The 20736-nt window shown below is 44.2% G+C and overlaps 1 protein-coding gene across 2 annotated transcripts in view; it reads right to left on the bottom strand.

The window, feature by feature from the left end:
* The window catches only part of spon2a (spondin 2a, extracellular matrix protein), a 19627-nt gene extending 2032 nt beyond the window's left edge, over nucleotides 1-17595 (bottom strand). Inside the window, exons 1-5 of one of the 2 annotated variants that reach the window (XM_080416747.1) lie at nucleotides 17452-17595; nucleotides 12301-12344; nucleotides 7924-8152; nucleotides 4579-4799; nucleotides 702-893 (exon numbers count right to left, since the gene is read on the bottom strand). In XM_080416747.1, the coding sequence (XP_080272873.1) occupies nucleotides 702-893; nucleotides 4579-4799; nucleotides 7924-8152 (642 nt within the window). In that variant the 5' untranslated portion in view covers nucleotides 12301-12344; nucleotides 17452-17595. The remainder of the gene's footprint in view (nucleotides 1-701; nucleotides 894-4578; nucleotides 4800-7923; nucleotides 8153-12300; nucleotides 12345-17451) is intronic. The other variant, XM_080416748.1, reaches the window with a different exon arrangement.
* Between the last annotated feature and the right edge of the window lie 3141 nt (nucleotides 17596-20736).

The raw sequence follows: 20736 nt of genomic DNA, 5'->3' as shown, positions 1-20736 counted from the left end.
AAACCAATTGCTTCCACGGATGGCAGCAGTTGTGTACAGGGCATTCGGTAGTGAGCGTTGTAGCGTTTCAGGATCGCAGCAGTTGGGTACAGGGCATTCGGTAGTGGTAGCAGACAGTGTTGTAATGAATGAATATGGGGCGCTTGGTGACGGCATTCATTACACCATCTCAGGACCAGTCTAACTGGGAGCTTGTTACGAGAGATGACAAAAAGCTCTATCTTCAGGGCCGCTAATGTAATCTAGACAAAGTTCAAATATACAATAGCCCATTTTTTAAATAAACAGCATACTAGAGTGGACAAGGATAGATGGTTATGTAAGGGGGGCCCATTTTTACTTTAAACACCTCGGGTCAGCCAGAGCCAAGCCATTACTTATGTGGGGACGGCACAGCTGAACTGTCTGCTACAGTAGTGTATAATAAGATCAGGGTCAGTCACCATGTTTCATTTAAATAGAAGAGAAAGGACGGAACAAAGGCATGAATACCCAGATGAATGAATAAGGGAATACATGGATACATAGTTTTTTGTCAATGGTGCAACGGTTCGCACAGTAATGTGTGCACCAGTGGTCATTCACTACACCGCAAAAATACTAAGTGTCAATTCAACCCTGAGAGTGTGTCTCAGTTGTTAAATGAACACTCAGGATTTTACCGTGTAGCATACAGTACATCAATAGGAGGTCTGGCTCACCCTTGTGATGTTCTCGGGAGGGCTGGTGGGGAAGTTGGGAGAGGAGAAGGTGAAGCCACTGTCTGTCCCCGCATCGATGGGATGGAGGCCGACTGTCATCTCCTGCTTCCACTGGCCACCTTCACAGAGGTTGATGCTGTCCGCGCCGACGAACCAATCAGGGCTGGGAATCACCTTCACCATCAGGGAGAGCTGGAGTCCACGGAGAAGAGGAGGATGAAGAAAAGAAGAAGAGAGAGGAACAGTTGAAGAGGTCTATCTGCAGGGTACATCATACTGGTACAGTATTAACAATACAAGAATATTGGTTGCAGCAATGAGAATGACACAAGTACCACAGATGTGTGTGTGCGCGCGCACACACACACACACACACACACACACGCACACGCACACGCACACGCACACGCACACGCACACGCACGCACGCACGCACTGAGTGCTGGAGGTACTCAGGGTACCCAGAGGCTCTCTGCATTCTAGGATTGTGCACTCTTGCAGAGAGAGATGCACTCAAGTGTGTCTTGGCTTTGCCAGAAAGCTGTTTAAGTCCAACTTCAGAGACTGGCTACCCCCCCCCCCCCCCCCCCCCCCCAGGGAGGAGCTCACACTCACAGGTCATCAAACAAGGAACTCAAACAAACTAAACCACCCCAAGATGCAGAGAGATCACCAATCCACCATATGTGCATGTGTATGCATTCTTGTCAATAGAGACGTCATTCATTCAATCAAACAAACAAACGTCAGACTCCTGAATGACAGCGGCTATGAGGTAATTATTTTAGTGTATAAAGATAATTGCAAATTTTAGATTATGGTATTTAGATTTTTTTAACTTATTTAGTAATTTGGTATTTACATTTTTATTGGCATCAGCAAAGTTGATCAGTGTTTTTAAAGACAACAGCCTTCATGCTAAACAAACAATAAACAAATATGAAACACACACACACACTTAACTGGTCCTTAGATTATTTTTAGGTTATTTAGCAATTTTGCAATATGGATTTATCAGCTCTCAAACCTGTGCATGTAGACTCAAATGGAAGAGTGATGAGGTCTGTTTCTGTGTGTGCGTGTGTGCGTGTGCGTGTGTGTGTGTGTGTGTGTGTGTGTGTGTGTGTGCGTGTGCGTGTGCGTGTGTGTGTGCGTGCGTGTGTGCGTGTGTGAGCGTGTGTGTGTGTTCCTGTGCAGGGTTAAACTGGACTCCCTCTCCTGCATGATGGATGTTTCCTGAGAGCTAGTGACCTCATGCAGGAAGCAGCGCAGGGGTCAGCGCACGCAAGGTGGCATGAGTCCAACAGTACAAGCATTTAACAACTTTCAACCTGCCGTCCCTATTTTGGCCATTTCCTTATAAGCGAAACTTTCCCCCCAAAGAAGAAGAAATAAAAAAGGTTGAGGGGGGGGGGGTGCTACATTGTTACTGTAGCTTGTAGATCTTGTATTTTCACTATTTTTGAAAATGTTTATATTTTTCATCTAAAATTTCAGGCTGAAAGACAAGTGGTTAAGATAACAGCTGCTGTTGATAGATTCTTTGTGTTTACAACTACACATTTATTTCACCAAACCGACACAAAATGGACTGATGACGTTGTAGCAGACAGCAGTCAAAGAAGCTCCAGTAGGCCTACTGACCCGTTCAATCACTGGAGAGGCATAAAAAAGGCTGTTTTGACAAATAAGTAGAGCATGCTGAAGTTGTGTAACTCCCTCAGTTGTTGTCAAGAACATCATTCTAAAGTTACATAACTCAATTCATAACTTAATTTCACTCTCTCCCTTTCTCTCGTTCCCACGCTCTGTTTTTCTCTGTAGCTCTCACACACACACACACACACACACACACACACACACACACACACACACACACACACACACACACACACACACACACACACACACACACACACACACACACACACACACACACACACACACACACACACACACACACAGGCAACTTGAAATGGTAGACTTTACATAGCCTACATTTTGAACGCTAACCTATACATAGGCCTATTTATTTCACAAAATAATATGAGTGTGACACATGAGGTTGTTAGACTGACAGCCACAGTGAAAGTGGACTGGTCCCAGTAAAAGTAGAGAATTAAAAAAAACAGTGTGGAGGTCACGGGTGTGTTGTATCATTCATTGCAGAATCCTACAGTGACCTCCTCCATTCTTCCTTCTCTCCTTTTGCTATAACTCCTCCGTGTCCCATATTCTTTAGTCTCTTCTCAGGGGTTTCAGGGGTTTCAGGGGGTCAGGCGTATCTCCGTGCTGGCTTGATCAGTCCATGATGCTTTTCTTTGGACAGACCATGGAAGTGTCTCTGGCACTAGCACACGGATACCCACTTAAAGACTCCATAATCAAACTCATACTCTGATCTCAGCACGCTCTCCTCTGAGGTCCAAAGAATCTCCCCGGAGTGTGAAACCCCAAAGCTGCCCAAACCTGGCAGCATGAGGGATTTTATGTGCAACGGTGTCCTGTTCTCCTAATCTGATGAAACTCTGTGGCTTTTTGAATGTCAGTTGGGCACTTCATACATTGTTGTTTGTTGTTATCTGCCTGTTTCAAATTACATGCTTAGTGTAAATCACGGAGGGGGTAATGAATATGGAGATGGGAATCATATGTGTTTGGGATTTTTGGGACATTGCGTATATATTTTGTGGTAAAGAATGTGTGCGTGTGCGTGTGTGTGTGTGTGTCTGTGTATCTGTCAGTGTGTCAGTGTGTCAGAGTGTCTCTGTGCGTGTATTTGTGTCTGTGTGCGTGAGAATGAGTGAGACAGCATAAGACAGACAGAGATTAATCTGTCAACAGATAACCACCATTCCATTTGTCATTGTCACGTTCCACACCAGCTCACACATCGTAATGCTGTACCTTTTCTGCTTTACTGCGTGAGAATCTAAAAACAGATGTGACAACCATCATGTGTACACATGTGGATGACAAGCCGGTAAGCTGCTGGAGGCACCCTCCATGAGGGTTGTTTATGCTTTGAGGGGCCCGCAGGTAGCGCACGCAATGGAACTACCAATAAACAGTGAGATGTAGGTCACCAGAGCTATTCAGAGCCACAGTTAGGCACAGTTCTACTTCCAAAAGCCCACTAACTCCCTTCCCTTCCTTTACCCCAACTCCTCCTCTCCCCTTCATTCATCAACTGTGTGCCAAGATGAAGAAAAACAAACTTTCAAGAGGCAAACTTCAGTTCCAGTTTTTCGGTGCCTGTAACAACCTTCCCTTCCATGGCGTCATCCTAAGTCCCACTAGCCCCTCGCCCTTCTCAAGCTTTATCCCCAAAATTAGCCCAAGCCTCAGGCATACAGCGTTGACAAGTCATCTGCACCCACTCCAGACTGGGTCAGTCTCCAACCTTAACCCCAGCCTCAGACCAACATTTATTCATGCACTCCAGCCAATAGTTCCTAATAAGCTCTTTGGCTCGGCGTTTGGTCGTTTAGCCCAGTTCCCACATACAATCTCGATCCAAGCCTCAGTCTGGTCCCAGAGCAGAGGTACCCTTGCTTTAGCTCCTGTCCGGGCCCCTTTCATGAGCAGGGAGTTGGAGTGGGACGGGGTGCAGACAGAGTGCAGACCATGCAGACGGATGTAGGCGTTTGTGGCTGTGGGGCTTCAGGGCTGGGTCTAAACATAGTCTGATTGGACAGTGGAAAGTAGCGGTGATGTGTTTGGTCAGTCTGGATGGATGGAGCTCTGCAGAAGACCGGGTCACAAGTTGACTGGGTAGAGGGTAGTCAAGCAGACTGTGTGACTGCTTCTGACGGTGCGTGCGTGCATGCAAGGAATAGCCTTTGTGTTTTTATGTGCATGTGTGAGTCATGCCTACCAGTGAACTGCGGGGCTGCATTAGCAGCTCCGTGGAGCTGTGCCCGATGCCATTCGGGATGCCCGCCGTTCGGTACATGGCACCGACCGCACGTCTTTTCCTGGCCTCCTTGGCTTCCTTCACCAACTCCACCGTCACCCCGAGTTCAGCAAAGTTCTGCACGCCCACACTGGATGGCGCCCCCTCCTTCCACAGACGGAATTGTCCATTATGGGTCACCACTAAAAGATATTAGAAGAAACACAAGAAAGACAAGGAAAAAAATTAAATGTTTCACTACAGCACATATCAGTCTCAATCAAGGACCACAGGACCGCAGCCAAACGCTGAGATCATTTCCACCACAGAAATGGTATGTATTTCTATGGAGGCCCCATACTTCCTGTACTTAAATAAATGATTCTGAAGGAGTTGTCCGTGTACTGCTCATCTTAAGTTTATTTCACGTTTGTGGTTATGTCCTTCTCCAATCTATGGCTGATAAAACCACAAAAGACGCAAGACCTGACGCAAGAGCTGGTCTGGATGGAAGCAGCAGTCAGATACTGGACGAAAAGTTATCGTTTAACAGAAAAGAAAAACATTTATTCCCCACCGTTTGGGCCATGTTCTGCTATTCAGTTATGGTTATCTATGAAGTCTGTGAAGAATCATAAAGCTGTTTGTAGCTCAGTTCTTAGAACTCTGATCCACTGGCCTGAGACCAGTGGTTTTGAGGGCAGCGTAGGGTTAGCCAGCGACACACTGACAGAGGCTTGATGGTTCTGCCTTACCTCACCTTTCAGCAAGAGCTACGTAAAAAACACACACACGCACGCACGCACACACACACACAAACACAAACGCAAGCATGCCTTCATTCTTGAACACGCCTGACACATGCTTTCAAACACACATTAGAGCATGCGCACACACACACGCACACACACACACACACACACACACACACACTGCACAGAGCCACTCTCCCCATGCTCCCAGCACACTTCACAGACTATCCTGTTTCCCTTTCAACTGCTATTACTTATGCACTTAGTAATTACATTTCCATCAGGAAATCACATCAGTTCACAGGTCCCCCTCAAGCGTCAAGCCCTTGAACTTCGATAACACGTCATGCTTAACCCCCACCAGCAAATTAAAACCCACTTTTCTCCATTTCTAAATTGCCTGTGTTTGACAGACTCAACCACCTGCCCCCCCCGGTCTCCACAACAAATCTAACACAAAACAACCATCACATGCCCCTCGGCAGGGTCCTGGTTTTCTCGTGCTGTGAAAACCCCCATTTCAACTGACAGCCCGCTGAGGCCTCTGGTCCTTGTGTTTTTCCTCTCTTCGTGACAAAGCCCATTCCCTGTCCTCCCTGTCCCACAGTGCTTGGGCCGTGACACACTGTAAGCCTTTAGCGGCGTGCCAGAATCCACAGAATCTATCTCTATATAGCCCGATTTATACTTTGTTGTACAACGGAGCATAAATTAAGCATATGAAGTAAGTAGGCCAGGCCAGCACCCCCTGGCAGGGACAACAGGCCACGACCGGGAGAGCTGGAAACCAGACAAAACCACAGCGGCCATCACAGTGATGCACAAGACACTTACAGACTGAAACGCGCGCACGCACACACACACACACACACACACACACACACACACACACACACACACACACACACACACACACACACACACACACACACACACACACACACACACACACACACACACACACACACACACACACACACACACACACACACACACACACACGTATATGAGAAAATTCCTGCAACACTCGCAGTATTGTGTTGTAAACACTGAGGCGTTTGGACATGTGGCCTTCATTAGGGTTATCCTATACTTGTATATAAACATCTGTCATTCACCTTAGGAGAAAGGTGAGGAGAGGGGCATTGAATGCTTGACCTCACCACACCCCGACTATCATCACCTCATCATCATCTCCCAGCCCTGAATCCTACTCCATGCAGCCTTTACCACCATTACTGTGGCAACCCTCAGTTAAGTGTGGGAAAGAGTGGAAGAAAGACATAGCTTGAGAAGTTATTAGAGATACGGTTGGAGAGGAATGGAGAGAGAGAGAGCCGGTGGGGTCTCCGCCCTGCTTCATCTGGTAGCATTTAGCCTTCCTCACTCCTCACTGCTTTCCTCATTAAAGTCCCTTCCCTTGCCCCTGTGTGTGTGTGTGTGTGTGTGTGTGTGTGTGTGTGTGTGTGTGTGTGTGTGTGTGTGTGTGTGTGTGTGTGTGTGTGTGTGTGTATACATATGTGTGTTTCTATGTTGGCATGTGTGTGTGTGTGCGTGCGTGCGTGTGCGTGTGTGCGTGTGCGTGTGTGTGTGTGTGTGTGTGTGTGCGTGTGCGTGCGTGTGCAGCTGCTGTGTGAAGGGAAGGTCCATAGCAGGTCAGCCTTAGACACATGATAAGGTGGGAAAGGCCTGACCCGAGTTAAGGCTGAATGTGAGTCTGTTGCTGCAGTCGAAGCCAAACCCTAAACCCTTCCACCTCAGAGGATGTGGGGAATAAACCTATCCCATCCTTTCATCTAGCCATGACCCAGTTTAATCCATCCTAAGTGCTTTCACATGGAAAACGTGCACACCTCCACTGATCACTGATACATCTTTATATGTTTTTGACTGAGTTCAATATAGTGCTGTGCCTTTGGGTGCTCTCTGATCACCAAGGACAATTCAGCAAAACTAAAGTAAAAAAATGTTGTTCAACATATAATACTATTCATAACTTAATACAATGTAGGCATTTAGCAGATTCTCGTATCCGGAGTGACTTACAAGTGAAAGATCAGGGTAAATGTCAACAAACGACAGGGTAAATGGTATAAAAGTAAATTGAGTGCAAAGAAAACAATAAAATGCTACAAAGTTATTATGAAATTTGAAAGACAACGATGACCTGCTTTGGGGTATCTGGAGATGCGGCAATTTAGTGCACGGACCACATGCTCCTTGTGAGTTGCACGGACCCGAGTTTGAATCTATGATGATGATGATGGAATCTATCTACACTCTCCAATCTAAAACAAAAACTGCCACAAAAGATTATTATTATTATTATTTTGTATGTATCTTTATTTGATAGTCATAGAGGACAGAGACAGGACAGGCAGGAGAGAGAGGGGGATGACATGCAGCAAAGAGCCTCGGTTTGCATTTGAACCAAGGCCAGCTGCACCAAGGACTGTGTTCTCATTCATGTGGTATGTGCTCTTACCAGGTGAGCCACCGGGGCAACCCCACAAAATCATTTTAAATAAAGATAAACTGGATTTTTAACGTCTTCCTTTTGTCTGACACTTCTCACCTATGAGCTTGGACCACTGGGCAGGAGGTCGGAACAGAGGATACTGCTTGGGGAAGGTCTGTGGGCTCCAGTGACCCGTAAAGACCAGGATGTAAGAGGCAGGACCCCTGGCTGAGCATTCCATCCCATCCATTGGTCGGATAGGGCCAGCGTAGGACAGTGAAAGCATCAGGAGCATAATGAGCAGATGCTGCAACCAACCACTGGACAGGCACTCGAATGACATCATCTGCAAGAGACAGAAAACAGGGGGAAAGGCTGTTTAAGTAATCCTCACCAGTCCTCAATTATGATTGAGCCGTGCTCAAAGCTGCTATAAAATGTTCTATAAACGCACATCTGTAACCACATTACATCAATATTACTGCACCAAACAAATTGTTTCAGAAGTGTCAGATTTTGTTGTGTTTGTGATTCACAAAAAATAGTTTCTGTTAACATTTTAGGAGAGAAATAGGCCATTAAGTTGCTCAATATTGATTCATTTAACATCAGCCTCTAGTTTAAAATGTTGTTATCAAGCTTTATTGAGGCAATCAGGGTAGTGAACTGTAGTGAAATTGTTATTAAAACTGGTTTATTATATGCCATGCAAGGCCGTTATTTACAGGTGATTTTAGAACAGCTAACGGTGTTTTAGGCGCTCCACTCCCCACTGATGCGATAATCAATAAGATCATCAAACAGACCTTGGTTTGATTAAACCAATGTAGCACTGACAAATCTATGCTCATTGGCAAAACAACAACAATAAACGCACAAAACAGAAATAAGAAGAGATAACTACTACGTTTTGGAATCCCAGGCAGGGAAAATCTTTGGTTTGGAAATTCCATGTCATCACTGCCCTGATATCACAGCAGCTCCATGTTATCTATGCTCTGAGACAATGGTTTATTGAACCCATTGACCCTTCAGCCTCCCGTTGAAAAACCCTCCTATTCCCCACAGGCTGGGCGATACACGTTGGTCCAGAGCCAAACCTGCGGCCGAAGTGCATAACCGTTAGCATTCACCGCTGTCACTGTAATGTCTGGTACTAAGCCACCCTAAAATAAAACAACGTGGATGACTCCTACATGGACAGATATAAATCTGGTCTGGTGTGCTCTACTATACTGACCTCACTGACTGACCATTTACTGACCACCAGCTGCTGAGTCAGACTCACACTCTGTGTGTGCGTGTGCGTGTGTGCGTGCGTGCGTGTGTGTGTGTGTGTGCATTTTTCCTGGTCCTCACAAGAGAAACAGTTGTTTTGTGGTTAAAAAATATTTTTACAGTTAGGTTTACAATTAGGAAAATATTCAGGTTAGGGTTAGCATTAGGCCTGTCATTCTCTTCTCCAACCTCCGACTCCACTCCATCCAGTCTGCAGCCTACACAGCCTTCCCTCCTCCACCCATACACTCATCTCACTGCTTCCCTCCTCCACCCATACACTCATCTCACTGCTTCCTCCTCCACCCATACACTCATCTCACTGCTTCCTTCTCCACCCATACACTCATCACACTGCTTCCCTTCTCCACCCATACTCTCATCTCACTGCTTCCCTTCTCCATCCATACTCTCATCTCACTGCTTCCCTTCTCCATCCATACTCTCATCTCACTGCTTCCCTTCTCCACCCATACTCTCATCTCACTGCTTCCCTTCTCTACCCACATTCTCATCTCACTGCTGCTCTCTGGTGATTTACAGTCCTGTTTTGGGGAATAGCAGAATTAGAATAACAGAACAACAGCCTGGGAACCTATTTTCAGTGCAGTTTGTGCACTCTCTCTCCCTCTGTCTCACACACTGGACCAGTGCAGCAGAAAAGACAAGATAAGTTGACAAGATAAACAAGATAGGTTGTGAAAACCCTTCCTTTTACTGTAATATGTTTCATGAACTAATGTCTGCCAATAGCAAGTTAAAACTAACACCCTTAATTCATTGATCAAATCATTGCAATCTTTATTGGGACGAGTGGGGGAGCGAAAAATATAAACAGACGAGAAGGAAAGAATTCACCACAGATGGACAACACTCAATGCTCAAATGATGACAGCAGAATCCATGTGCTCAGTGCTCCATAATATCAGTAAGCAAATACGTGAGTTCAGGGATGAGCATAAAGTGGATTTAAGACTGAAACTGATCTTAAGCAGGAAAATAAAGTGGACTTACACAAACTTAAAGAATTCAAAGAAGATATGAAAACCGAACTCAAAGATCTGAAGCAGGAAATGTACCAAACACTTTCTGCTAACTCTATCAAATCCAGGCCCACAAGACTAGACTGAATGAAGGAGAAGGGCAAATGAATGAGGCTGAGACAATTAACATTAATATTTAAGTGGCTGAGAATCTATTTTTATACTGGTATATATTGGGCTAAATCCTATTTGATCAATACTGAAGACTTCGTTTGGACAGAAATCGGATATGTCGGGATGATGTTGGCAATATTGTGTTTCACCCAAAAGGCCAGCTTCTGAGTTGTAAATTGAGACTGTATAGGGAGTGACAGTTCATATGAATGGCCTGTAGTTTCGCTGTTTCACCCCTGCTGGTGTCAGAAGGAATTACTCTCCATTGAAACGGATGGGTTTTTGCCAAACTTTACACTTGATTTTTTTAACTTAATAAACATTGTCATGAAGTCTATATGCTTCCATTGGCTAGTTTAAAGTCTTCTTTCAATCACCATGATATGCTTTTTGGTAAATTATGGTCCTGTTTATTTTAAAATTGATGATAAAGTAGGGTATGCTGTAGGAGGGGCGTGGCTGCCTTGTGATGATTTGATTGACAAGCTACACAACCAATAGCATTCATTCCCCACCCCCGCTCTGGTCCCAACCAATAGCATTCATTTCCGTGTTCTGGACGGCGGATTTGAAATTGCTGAAGAACACGCTTCATTTACGGTCTGTATGGGCGTAACTTTGTCCATCCTTTTTACTGTCTATGGTTTCACCTCAAGTGAGGGGCTCTCTACGAGCAGGCGCTCCTCTAACCCTAAGGGCCTTGACCAAGTCGAACTAACAGCAAGGAGTGGGAACTAATCAGATTGCTTTGCATTGCCTCATGTCTCCGGTGAAATTTGCACTAGAACACACAGCTGTAGCTGATGGTGCTGTTCTGCACCTGTGTGAAAGGAAATAACTCTCCATAGATCAGACCTGCAACATGTCACCACCAAAGCTGCGCGCGCCCCTTCTCGGGGGTATGAGCTCCATTGTAAGCCTATGCTATTTGAACTAATTAGCTTATATAGTTTAGTAACACTATACAATCTTTTTTGGGGGGGGATTATATTTCCAACAAGCTGGAAATATTCGGAGCATTTCCATAAGCTCATATTTCTTTCAATAAGTCGTTTGTAAGAACGAGAGTTTTGTGTAACTACAGCGAATCTGCTCCAACCAGTCAGATTACTTCTGCTTTCTGCACGTCTTGTTGAAATCTCTCTTCCATCCGATTTATTGATAGGTAGACAGCTATCATCAATCAACATCTGCTCTCTTTGACCAATAAATCTGATGGATTCTGCGATTAAATTATTATTAATTTCATTTGTTTATTGTATTTTATTTCACTTTTTCAGGCACTAGGGCCTCATCTAACTCGGGTAGTAAGCTATATTGGTGGGTGGGAAGACTTGTTTTTACAAGAGCAAGATTGAGCATGGATTAAAAGTCTGCTAAGTACAAATATTTGATGGTGCATCAGTGGGTTTTAAACTTTTAATGGACACACATCAGTATAACTGCCCCAAGCAAATTGTATCAATTTTTTGTTGTAAATTTTGATTAACTGGGTGGGACACATTGTCCGAATTCAGGTCTGTGCAGTCTTAATGGTAGGGCAAGTGATTTTTGTTAAAATAAGTGTTAAATGGCTATGTATTCTGATAGTACTCATTGATATAGAATAGTAACAGGAGTCTCCCTGTCTCTCCAGCTCTTTTGAAAGCAGAAAATGCATTTTCAGGTCGAGATACCTATTTGATCCAATCAGGATAGAGAACTCATACAGGATACAGATAGAAAAAAAGTGAAATTGGAAGTGATGACACAAAGAAACGATGACACAAAGAAACGAGCAGACAACATTTTAACTGGAACACATTTTTGTTAATGAAATACTTTTTCATGACTGCTTCAAACTGGAACACTATAAAATTGAAGCTGATAAATGGGTACTCTTTCCTGATTGGCTGATGATTTGCAAACCACCTGAAAATGTATTTTCTGTTTATTAAAGGGCTGGAGAGACAGGGAGATTCCTGTTACTGAACACTCTATAGCAATGAATACTATCAGAATATAGTGCTTAAACATTTTAACAAAAACCTTTTTGTTTTAACCAAAACATATCACTTACCCTAACTTTAAGCTGTCTGGAGGTTGAAGAATGCAAGGTCCTGCCTAAAATGAAAGAAAGAAAAGGCTCAAGCTTTATTTTCAACAAGAAATCGATCTGTCTCAACATGGACATGAGAAATTAAAACATGTTTGGATTTAGTAATGAATTTTATAGCTTATACAAACTATAAAAAGTGGCTATCCTTGGCTATCCTAATCGCCTCTCAGTCCAATTTGAATGCCATAAAGAAGTCAGGGACAAAGAGGAAACTGATTAATGTATATGCACCCCCCCCCCCCCCCGCCAGAGAGTACCAAATATTTTGTCCTTTTTCTTTTCAAAACTCAGTTGACATTATTTCATTGCATATTGAGACTAGGTATTTTGATATGTGGAGGGACTAATGTGGTCATGATACATTATGTTGATACAACAAGCCTCAAGAAAAACAAGATGCATCTGACCAAGTTTAGTAACATGTCAGTGCAGGAAATGGGATGGGATAAGTGACGTTTGGAGAGAACTTCACCATCTAGAAAGGGACTGTATAAACTATTTAGTATCTCCCTCTGTCTACTCCACAAATGATAACTTTTTTAATTAGTACTGGTGAAAGTCACAATGTGATCGGCTTGACAATACACCTGAATAGTAAAAAAACTAATACTGTATGGAGGCTCAATGTGGGTATTTTGAAAAATAAGGCAAATATGGAACAGATAAGGGAAGACATAAAAGGTGTAAAGACGAGAATGATGATGTGGAATGTGGACCCTGTAATACTGTGGGATGTTGTGAAGGCAGTAATGTGTGGAAAGCTGATCGCCCTGACAACATCACAAAAAAACACCCCAGCTAGCCATATAAAAACACAAAGTAAAACCAGAGACAAAACATAAAAACACAGAGGATCCGTTGGTATTACAACAAATTAAGGAAACAACTGGGGGGGAAACATGAGAACCTCAGGGGAGATGCAGTATAGAAAAAAGATTTATAAATCTGACTTATTATGAATCAGGTCCAAAAAGCAATTAGACTCCTGGCCAGCCGCCTGTGTAAAGAGCAGGCCTCTAATACAATTCATAAAATGACCAACCAATTATGAATGTGCATGAGCCAATTTACATAGAAAGACTATTTGAAGAGTACTCTAAGAAATTCAGTTTCAAACCACAATCAGCTGATGAAACAAAATGACTTATTTTAATAAGTAAAACAATATTTTAACCAATCTGTATGGTATGTTAATACAATAATAACTTGCACATTTGCTGTGGTTGGAGGTGGTCTCTCTACTCTTCCATTGAGAAATGTAGGCCCTAGTGTCAGGAAAGACACCGACTTGTACATTTTCAATCAAGTTATTTGATTGACGATGCACCAGGTGAGGTATATAGGGCTTAAGTGGTTAAAATATATTTGTATAAATATTGAAATATTTCCAGGGAACCATTTATAGTAATTGTTTGCAAAATAGTGTAAAATAGCTTATCAATATGATCACAACATATCGCGCTGTTATATGCGCTGTGAGCTTGTAGATCTGCTATTAGCTGCACGATACTGGAGTGCAACGAAGTATAAATCAGGCTTTACTGAGCTGTGAGATCAAAGCCAGGCAACTGTGCGCCTCCATACACAAGGTATTTTTATGGTGGGCTGTTAAACTTGGCAGTGGTTAATAATATAAGTTTAGGGGAGACAGGGAATGGATTACATGCACAATGACATATCAGGCTGTGGTCAAAAAAATGGCAGAGTTGACTTTTGGAGCTATATTGGAAGAGTAATATCATCTGACCTCTGGAAATAGATTTCAAACGGACAATGTGTGTTGAGATATGACTGATATGTGTGAGTTTGTGTGCATGCGTGCACTCACACCCGTGTGCACTCACACACTTGTGCACTCACACACTTGTGGATGCATGTGTGTGTGTATACGTGCCTTCTTGCCTGCATACATATGTGTGAGTGTTGATATCCATTTTTAACTGTGCATTCTGCAGCTACTTCAGGTCTCAAATAAAGCTTACCAATGGTAACCAATGGAAACATCATGCCATGCTATAGCCATGGAGCATCATTCTTCCTTTTAAATAAATGCACACAAGCACACTTAAAATACACACACAACACCCAAAAGCACATGCACATGCACACACACACACACACACACACACACACACACACACACACACACACACACACACACACACACACACACACACACACACACACACACACACACACACACACACACACACACACACACACACACACCCACCTACCCCCCTCCCCACACACACACACACACACAAAAGTATGCTCACTGTACTAGACTGATATGGAGGTCAGTAGATTAATCCATAGGGCCATTCACCCTCATCACATTGACACTTTAATAACACAGTGAAGAAACATGTCTAGCATTCCAATCCAGACTGACACAGTGAACATATTCAGTCAACACACACACACACACACACACACACACACACACACACACACACACACACACACACACACACACACACACACACACACACACACACACACACACACACACACACACACACACACACACACACACACACACACACACACACACACACACACACACACACCTTAATGAATGCATGCACGGACATACACACATACAGTACACAGGGGTGTTGTGTAAATTAGCTCTCTTCTGCTGATGCAACATTCAAAATTCAATTTGTATATTTCATAGCTCTAGCTTAACCACATTAACACTGACATCTACAACCATACCAATCCACAAGCTCACAACACATCCCTTCGTAACGCGTTGTATGCTTATAGATTGGATATTTTAGCTATTCGTCATTTAGGGCTTCATTGGTTAACCTGTACGACTCTATGAAACTGCTACACACCAAGCTGTCGGTTCGGGCCAATGATAAGCATCTCTGGCTGACAATCGGTTGTAGTATGTTCGGTGTGTACACGGGCGTCGGTGGTAATCAGATGTCACTAACCAGCTCAATTGGCGACCCATTGATAACAGGGGAGGGGGAGTAGAGCTCTCTCATGACCACTCAGTTTGAGGGGGCTACTAGTTGCAAAGAGATAACCACTTTATTTATGGTTGTTGATATAAAGCACTCTAGGGAAATCTACAGTGGCTCCACTAAATGCAAGCTATAGGCTTCCATGGGGGTCCCAACCTTTAGGGTTCTGTATGCATTAATGATTAACACAAAGACAATGTCACCGTCCTTCCTCTTATTGGCTGAGGTTTATGTAAAACAATAATACTAGTGAATTCTCTTTCTCTCTGTCCGTCTCTCTCTCTCTACCCCTCTCTCTCTCTCTCTCTCTCTCTCTCAGAACACACACACACACACACACACACACACACACATCCCAACCACACACATCAAACACACTTATTAATTCTCATCAGCCAGCACAGCCATAAAGAGCTGACAAGACAAACACAGCAGTTTTCCCAGTCTCTGAGGCACGAGACACAATAAAATGAGGGGGTGTGGCTTGGTGCCAGACTGCGGCCCTATGGATGAATTCCACTCTATAATTACAACAGACTCATGCAGGGATAATACACACACACACACACACACATTCATCTAAACTCATACATGCTGGCATACTAGCACAGTTTGCCCATGCAGGCACACAGTCATCAAGCATACCCAGTAGGCAGTTTTTTCAATGTTATAAAGGTTATAGGGCAGTGAGGTTAAACGCTGCTTTTCTGAAACCAACCCTGAAAGTGGATAAGGGACATATATTTAGTAATGTACATCATTTAATAATACATTTTGAAAGGAAGTTAACCACTTCCAACCTGGTGTCCCTATTTTGGGCAAATTTTCGCCACGTGACACTGTTGTCTATGTAGCATAAAATAGGGCTGTGAATGATTAAAAAACATTCATTTACATTGTATTTTTATACACACACACACACGCACGCACGCACGCACGCACGCACGCACACACTCTCTCTCTCTCCCAACAAACACATCTCATTTCTCTTTGACATGTAAACACAAACCCAGTCACACCAACACACACACAGACAGACAGACAGACCACCACACATGTCCAGCATACCAGCGGAGGTCACAAACCTCTGGGTGTTTGACATGCTGCGGGCTGATGGAAAACCACTCTGACGACAGTGTGGGCAGAGAGGACGGAACGCGAGACGGGGAGAAGTGTGTGCAGATCAGTGGCACCGAGGCTTTGGACGGGCCCATATGTTGAAGACATTCACCACAGCTCAAGTATTATTGTTTTACATCAACCTCAGCCAAATAGGAAGGACGGTGACTCTGTCTTCATGTTAAGCCTGATTTATACTTTGTCGTACGACTGCCTCGCAACCGGAAAATAGCCGACATGCAAGCTCCCTTCGCATCAAATTGCGATGCTTTGAGGGCTTGTAGATCTTCAGCAATCAGAAATTAGGCAGTACGATGATAATAATAAATGCATTAATAACTAATGCATGCAGTATGACACCAAGAGTTGCACAGGTGGAGCTAGAGGCTAGGGCCATGAAATTGTAGACAAAATAAAATCTATACACATGCAGGTATAACAGTAGAAAAACATTCCAGATAAGTTCAAAAAGAATAATCTCTGTTAATGATGAAAAGTACAGGCAGATTGTCAGAGAGCGCTGCCAACAATTCCCACATATTACTGATTCATTCCATTCATTCGTCCATTGTCTGTATGTTCTTAGCCTATTTCTGTATATATATTTTTTTTCTTCCTATAGTCATTCACCACAATGATTTGTTTTGTTTTTACAGTTTATTACTACAAGGCTACTGAATTAATTATTAGTACCATAGGCCTTTATAATAGCTTATTTTTCATCTTTTATTACCTACATGTAGCCTATTATATTTTTGACTATATATGTTGGAAGTTTCTTGTAGCACATTTCACTGTTCTCATACCCATGAGTATGTGACAAATCCAATATTTATTTGACTAAAAGTATAGGCTATATCCACTCAAAGGCAACGTGAAGGCAATGCACTAATTACTAAACGATTATTTAAGTACTGCAGTGAAAGCAGGAGATCATGCAGCTATTGTACACTTTATTCACATTTTCAACTACAGAGAATGAATGAATGAGGCTCTCAGTGTGTCATACCTGCGCTGGGTCAATCAATCAATCAATCAATCAGTCAGTCAGTCAGTCAGTTCCACGCCACAGCAACTTCAGTCACTCTCTGTTCTGGTGAAGGCTCGTTTCTGTCGCTCCCTCTCCAAATCTCTGTCAACCTCCACTGCTCTCCTCTCTCTATCTCTCAGTCTCTCTCCAAATCTCTGTCAACCTCCACTGCTCTCTTTTCTCTCTCTCTCTCTCTCTCTCCTCCCCCTACCTCTCCTTGTATGGAAAGGCAATGAGCGGCCCCCTCCTCTCTCCTACAGTATATCTCCCCTTCCTTCTCTGCCTCCCCTCTCTCTCTCTCGCTCTCTTTACTTTCTCTCCCCCTTGTGTACGCACATTGGATGGGTGTGTAAACTCAGCAACCTCACTTCATATTGCTGACAAGGTAATCAACACCACGTTGGCCTCTTTTTAACGTAGCCCAACGTTCCTCCACTCAGCGCAGGAATCCTGCGCGGATTTACTGACTGTACCGCTGCCGTTTATATGACCTCCAGAGGTGTAGAGTTGCTGAATAATGACGTGCCAGCACAATGAGCACACTGTAAAACCCTGGGTGTTCATTTGGACATTTCGAGAGCAGACAAATGCACCCGAATGGGTCCATATGTCCGCTCTCAAGAGTCCAAATCAGCACTCAGGATGTTACTGTGCAAGGGGGAAGGAGAAATAATCATGTCTACCTGTGAACACGCGACCTGGAGAGATCCCCGTCTGACGAGAGGAGCTTGGATGGAAAGTGCAGGAGATCTTTCATTTCCACAATCAATCTGCTGATTGGGCGCTCCCTCTCTCTTCCTCACTTCAAACAGCCTCTTCCTCCATGAGGCAGAGCCAGGTCATTATTTCAAAAGTTACATTTTAACATCCACGACGCAAGAGACTAGACAGATGACCTCTAAGACTGTTTCTCACACACACACACACACACACACACACACACACACACACACACACACAGAACTCGGCCCCAAACCAAGAGGTATGTCATTGTGAAATTCCTCTGCCCGATCCAGCTCTGTAGCCCTCACATCTATCTGGCTAGGATTAACCGGGCCTGGGCTACGAGCAAAGACGTTTAAACCGACAGCAGGGCCTCATTTTCACTGCCTGGCCCACTGTGAACCTTCTAGGATGGAGAAGTAATGAGGACGTGCAGTGGATGGAGCACCACCGACAAGCAAATGGAGACCTGCTTCTGTCTCCCGCTCCTCTCCAAGCCACACCGTTGTGCAATGTATAAATTAAACTCCCCTCTCTGTCCACAGCTTGCTATTGTTCCTCTCTCGCTTTCCATCTCCTCCTATTCCTTTCTCCAGAACTTTCCCGGTCTGTCTGTTTGTCTGTCTCTCGGCACCGGGTTTCAATGTCTGTACCCATCTGTCAGTCTGTCTGTCTGTGCAGCTGAAAGTAGGTTACAGGAAAACCCAGACTTCCCCTTCACTGCCCGCTGATTAATGACAGTAAGCTTCCAGTCCAGATTGACTCACATTGGACGTGAGACGTTGACGTGCGCAGGCTCCAATATATAAAGACATGCATTTCACATGTGCATGAAATGTAAGGATTGAATACATACATGATGGTTAAACTCAAATCACATGGCCACTGACGCTGACATGCATAGGGGCACACACGCACGCACACACACACATGGACAAATACAAAGTCATTTGGCAAATGGGAACTGATCCCCACTCAGGCCTGCTTTTGAGAACGCACATCTGTACGGCAGTTATCAGGACTCTGCACACGCACACACACCAGAAAGAGGGGTAGTGTGCCAAGCAAATGGAGCTCCAGGTTGCCAGGCTGACGCAAATAAGTCTCCGAGCTTGCTGGAAGCTTTCCTCCCGTCAATCAGACACCGGGTTCCACCGGCCAAGAGAGTAAAGGAGAGAGAGAGGTAAACGGTGAACTCGGCACAGTCCGTTGGGCTGGTGCCATGCTAGCCCCCAGCAGGAGGCTCTCTGTCATGCACACATCATTCAACGCTGGAAGAGGGGCACTCTGATGAACAGATGGAGAACATTCTCTGTCCATTGTGTTACCATATTAGGGAAGAACGGAGGATGGGAAGACAGAATGGAAAGACTCACTGGATGAGGCAAATAATTGCAGATGGCTAGCTGTTATGCTGTCGGGGACATGAGTATTCAAAATATTGTGATTGTCTTTTGATATCCGGTCCACTTTATTAATTAGCATTTCTGGTAACACACCGCTGAGAGGTGATGCAACATGGTTGTCATCCAGCGACTGGACACATATTTAGTGCAGGAGAGAACCAGAGGTAAATATTTGTCCATGGAACCTTTGTGTTGCTACAGGAGCTCCAGCTCTTCAACCGGGATGGGCTGTCACCGGGGACTAATGCATCATACAGAACCATGTGCGCACACCGCACACGCACACACACACACACAAGCTCAGTGACATTTTCCTCTCCTGTCAAACTACTCTCCTAAACGTTAAAGCTAGGACACTGCAGGACTTCAGTCAAACCTCTTGCTTGACCCAGGCCACCACGACCTAATTTTGGCTGTTTTTCTCCTTTGCGACCTACTCAGTAGAACAAACTCGTTACCCAACGAAGCAGCTCCAACCAAGAACTCATAACCAACGCCATAAATTGTAGGTCCTGAACGAGCATTGTGGGAATTGGTGAGTCAAAAGTCTGTTCTACAGGTTTGGTTGACGTGTTCCCAGATCTGATCGGAGACACTCGTTAACTCCCCCTAAGCAGTGAAATACCGCCCCCCCCACCCCCTACCACACACACACACACACACACACACACACACACATCTGCCCAGCTTAGCATGGGGGCTGGGCATGCTGGACGATGCCGTGCTGTGTCTTGTTGCACAACCTTCCGAATGGGAATTGGGAAGCCGAGTCGAGGTGTGTGAATCAGGTCTGTCGCCTGTTAAAATGATGTTTGCACTGTGGGCCTCCATCTCTCTCTCTCATAGACAGACAGACACACAGGGCTGTTATGTAAACTGCTCGTCCCGGAAATGGTGATTACAGAAACCAGCCACTGCCATCTTGACTGCTGGTTTCCAGCATCAGTGACTTTCAGTGAAAAGAACTAAATTATATTATAACAAATAAAGAATTTATTATAAAAAAAATCTTCACTAAATTAGGTACAAATGATCTCAAGTCATCTGCCAATAACAGTCCAATAAGCTTTTTTTTAATACATTCTGCTGTTTGCCTGTAATTTGCTTCAAGAATGTGTGGGAGGTAATGATTCTC

Source organism: Gymnoscopelus braueri, assembly GCF_963280865.1.
Source record: "Gymnoscopelus braueri genome assembly, chromosome: 20".
NCBI lineage: Eukaryota > Metazoa > Chordata > Actinopteri > Myctophiformes > Myctophidae > Gymnoscopelus > Gymnoscopelus braueri.
The sequence above is the reverse complement of the archived record's forward strand: the minus strand, read 5'-3'. Positions and strand labels throughout refer to the sequence as shown.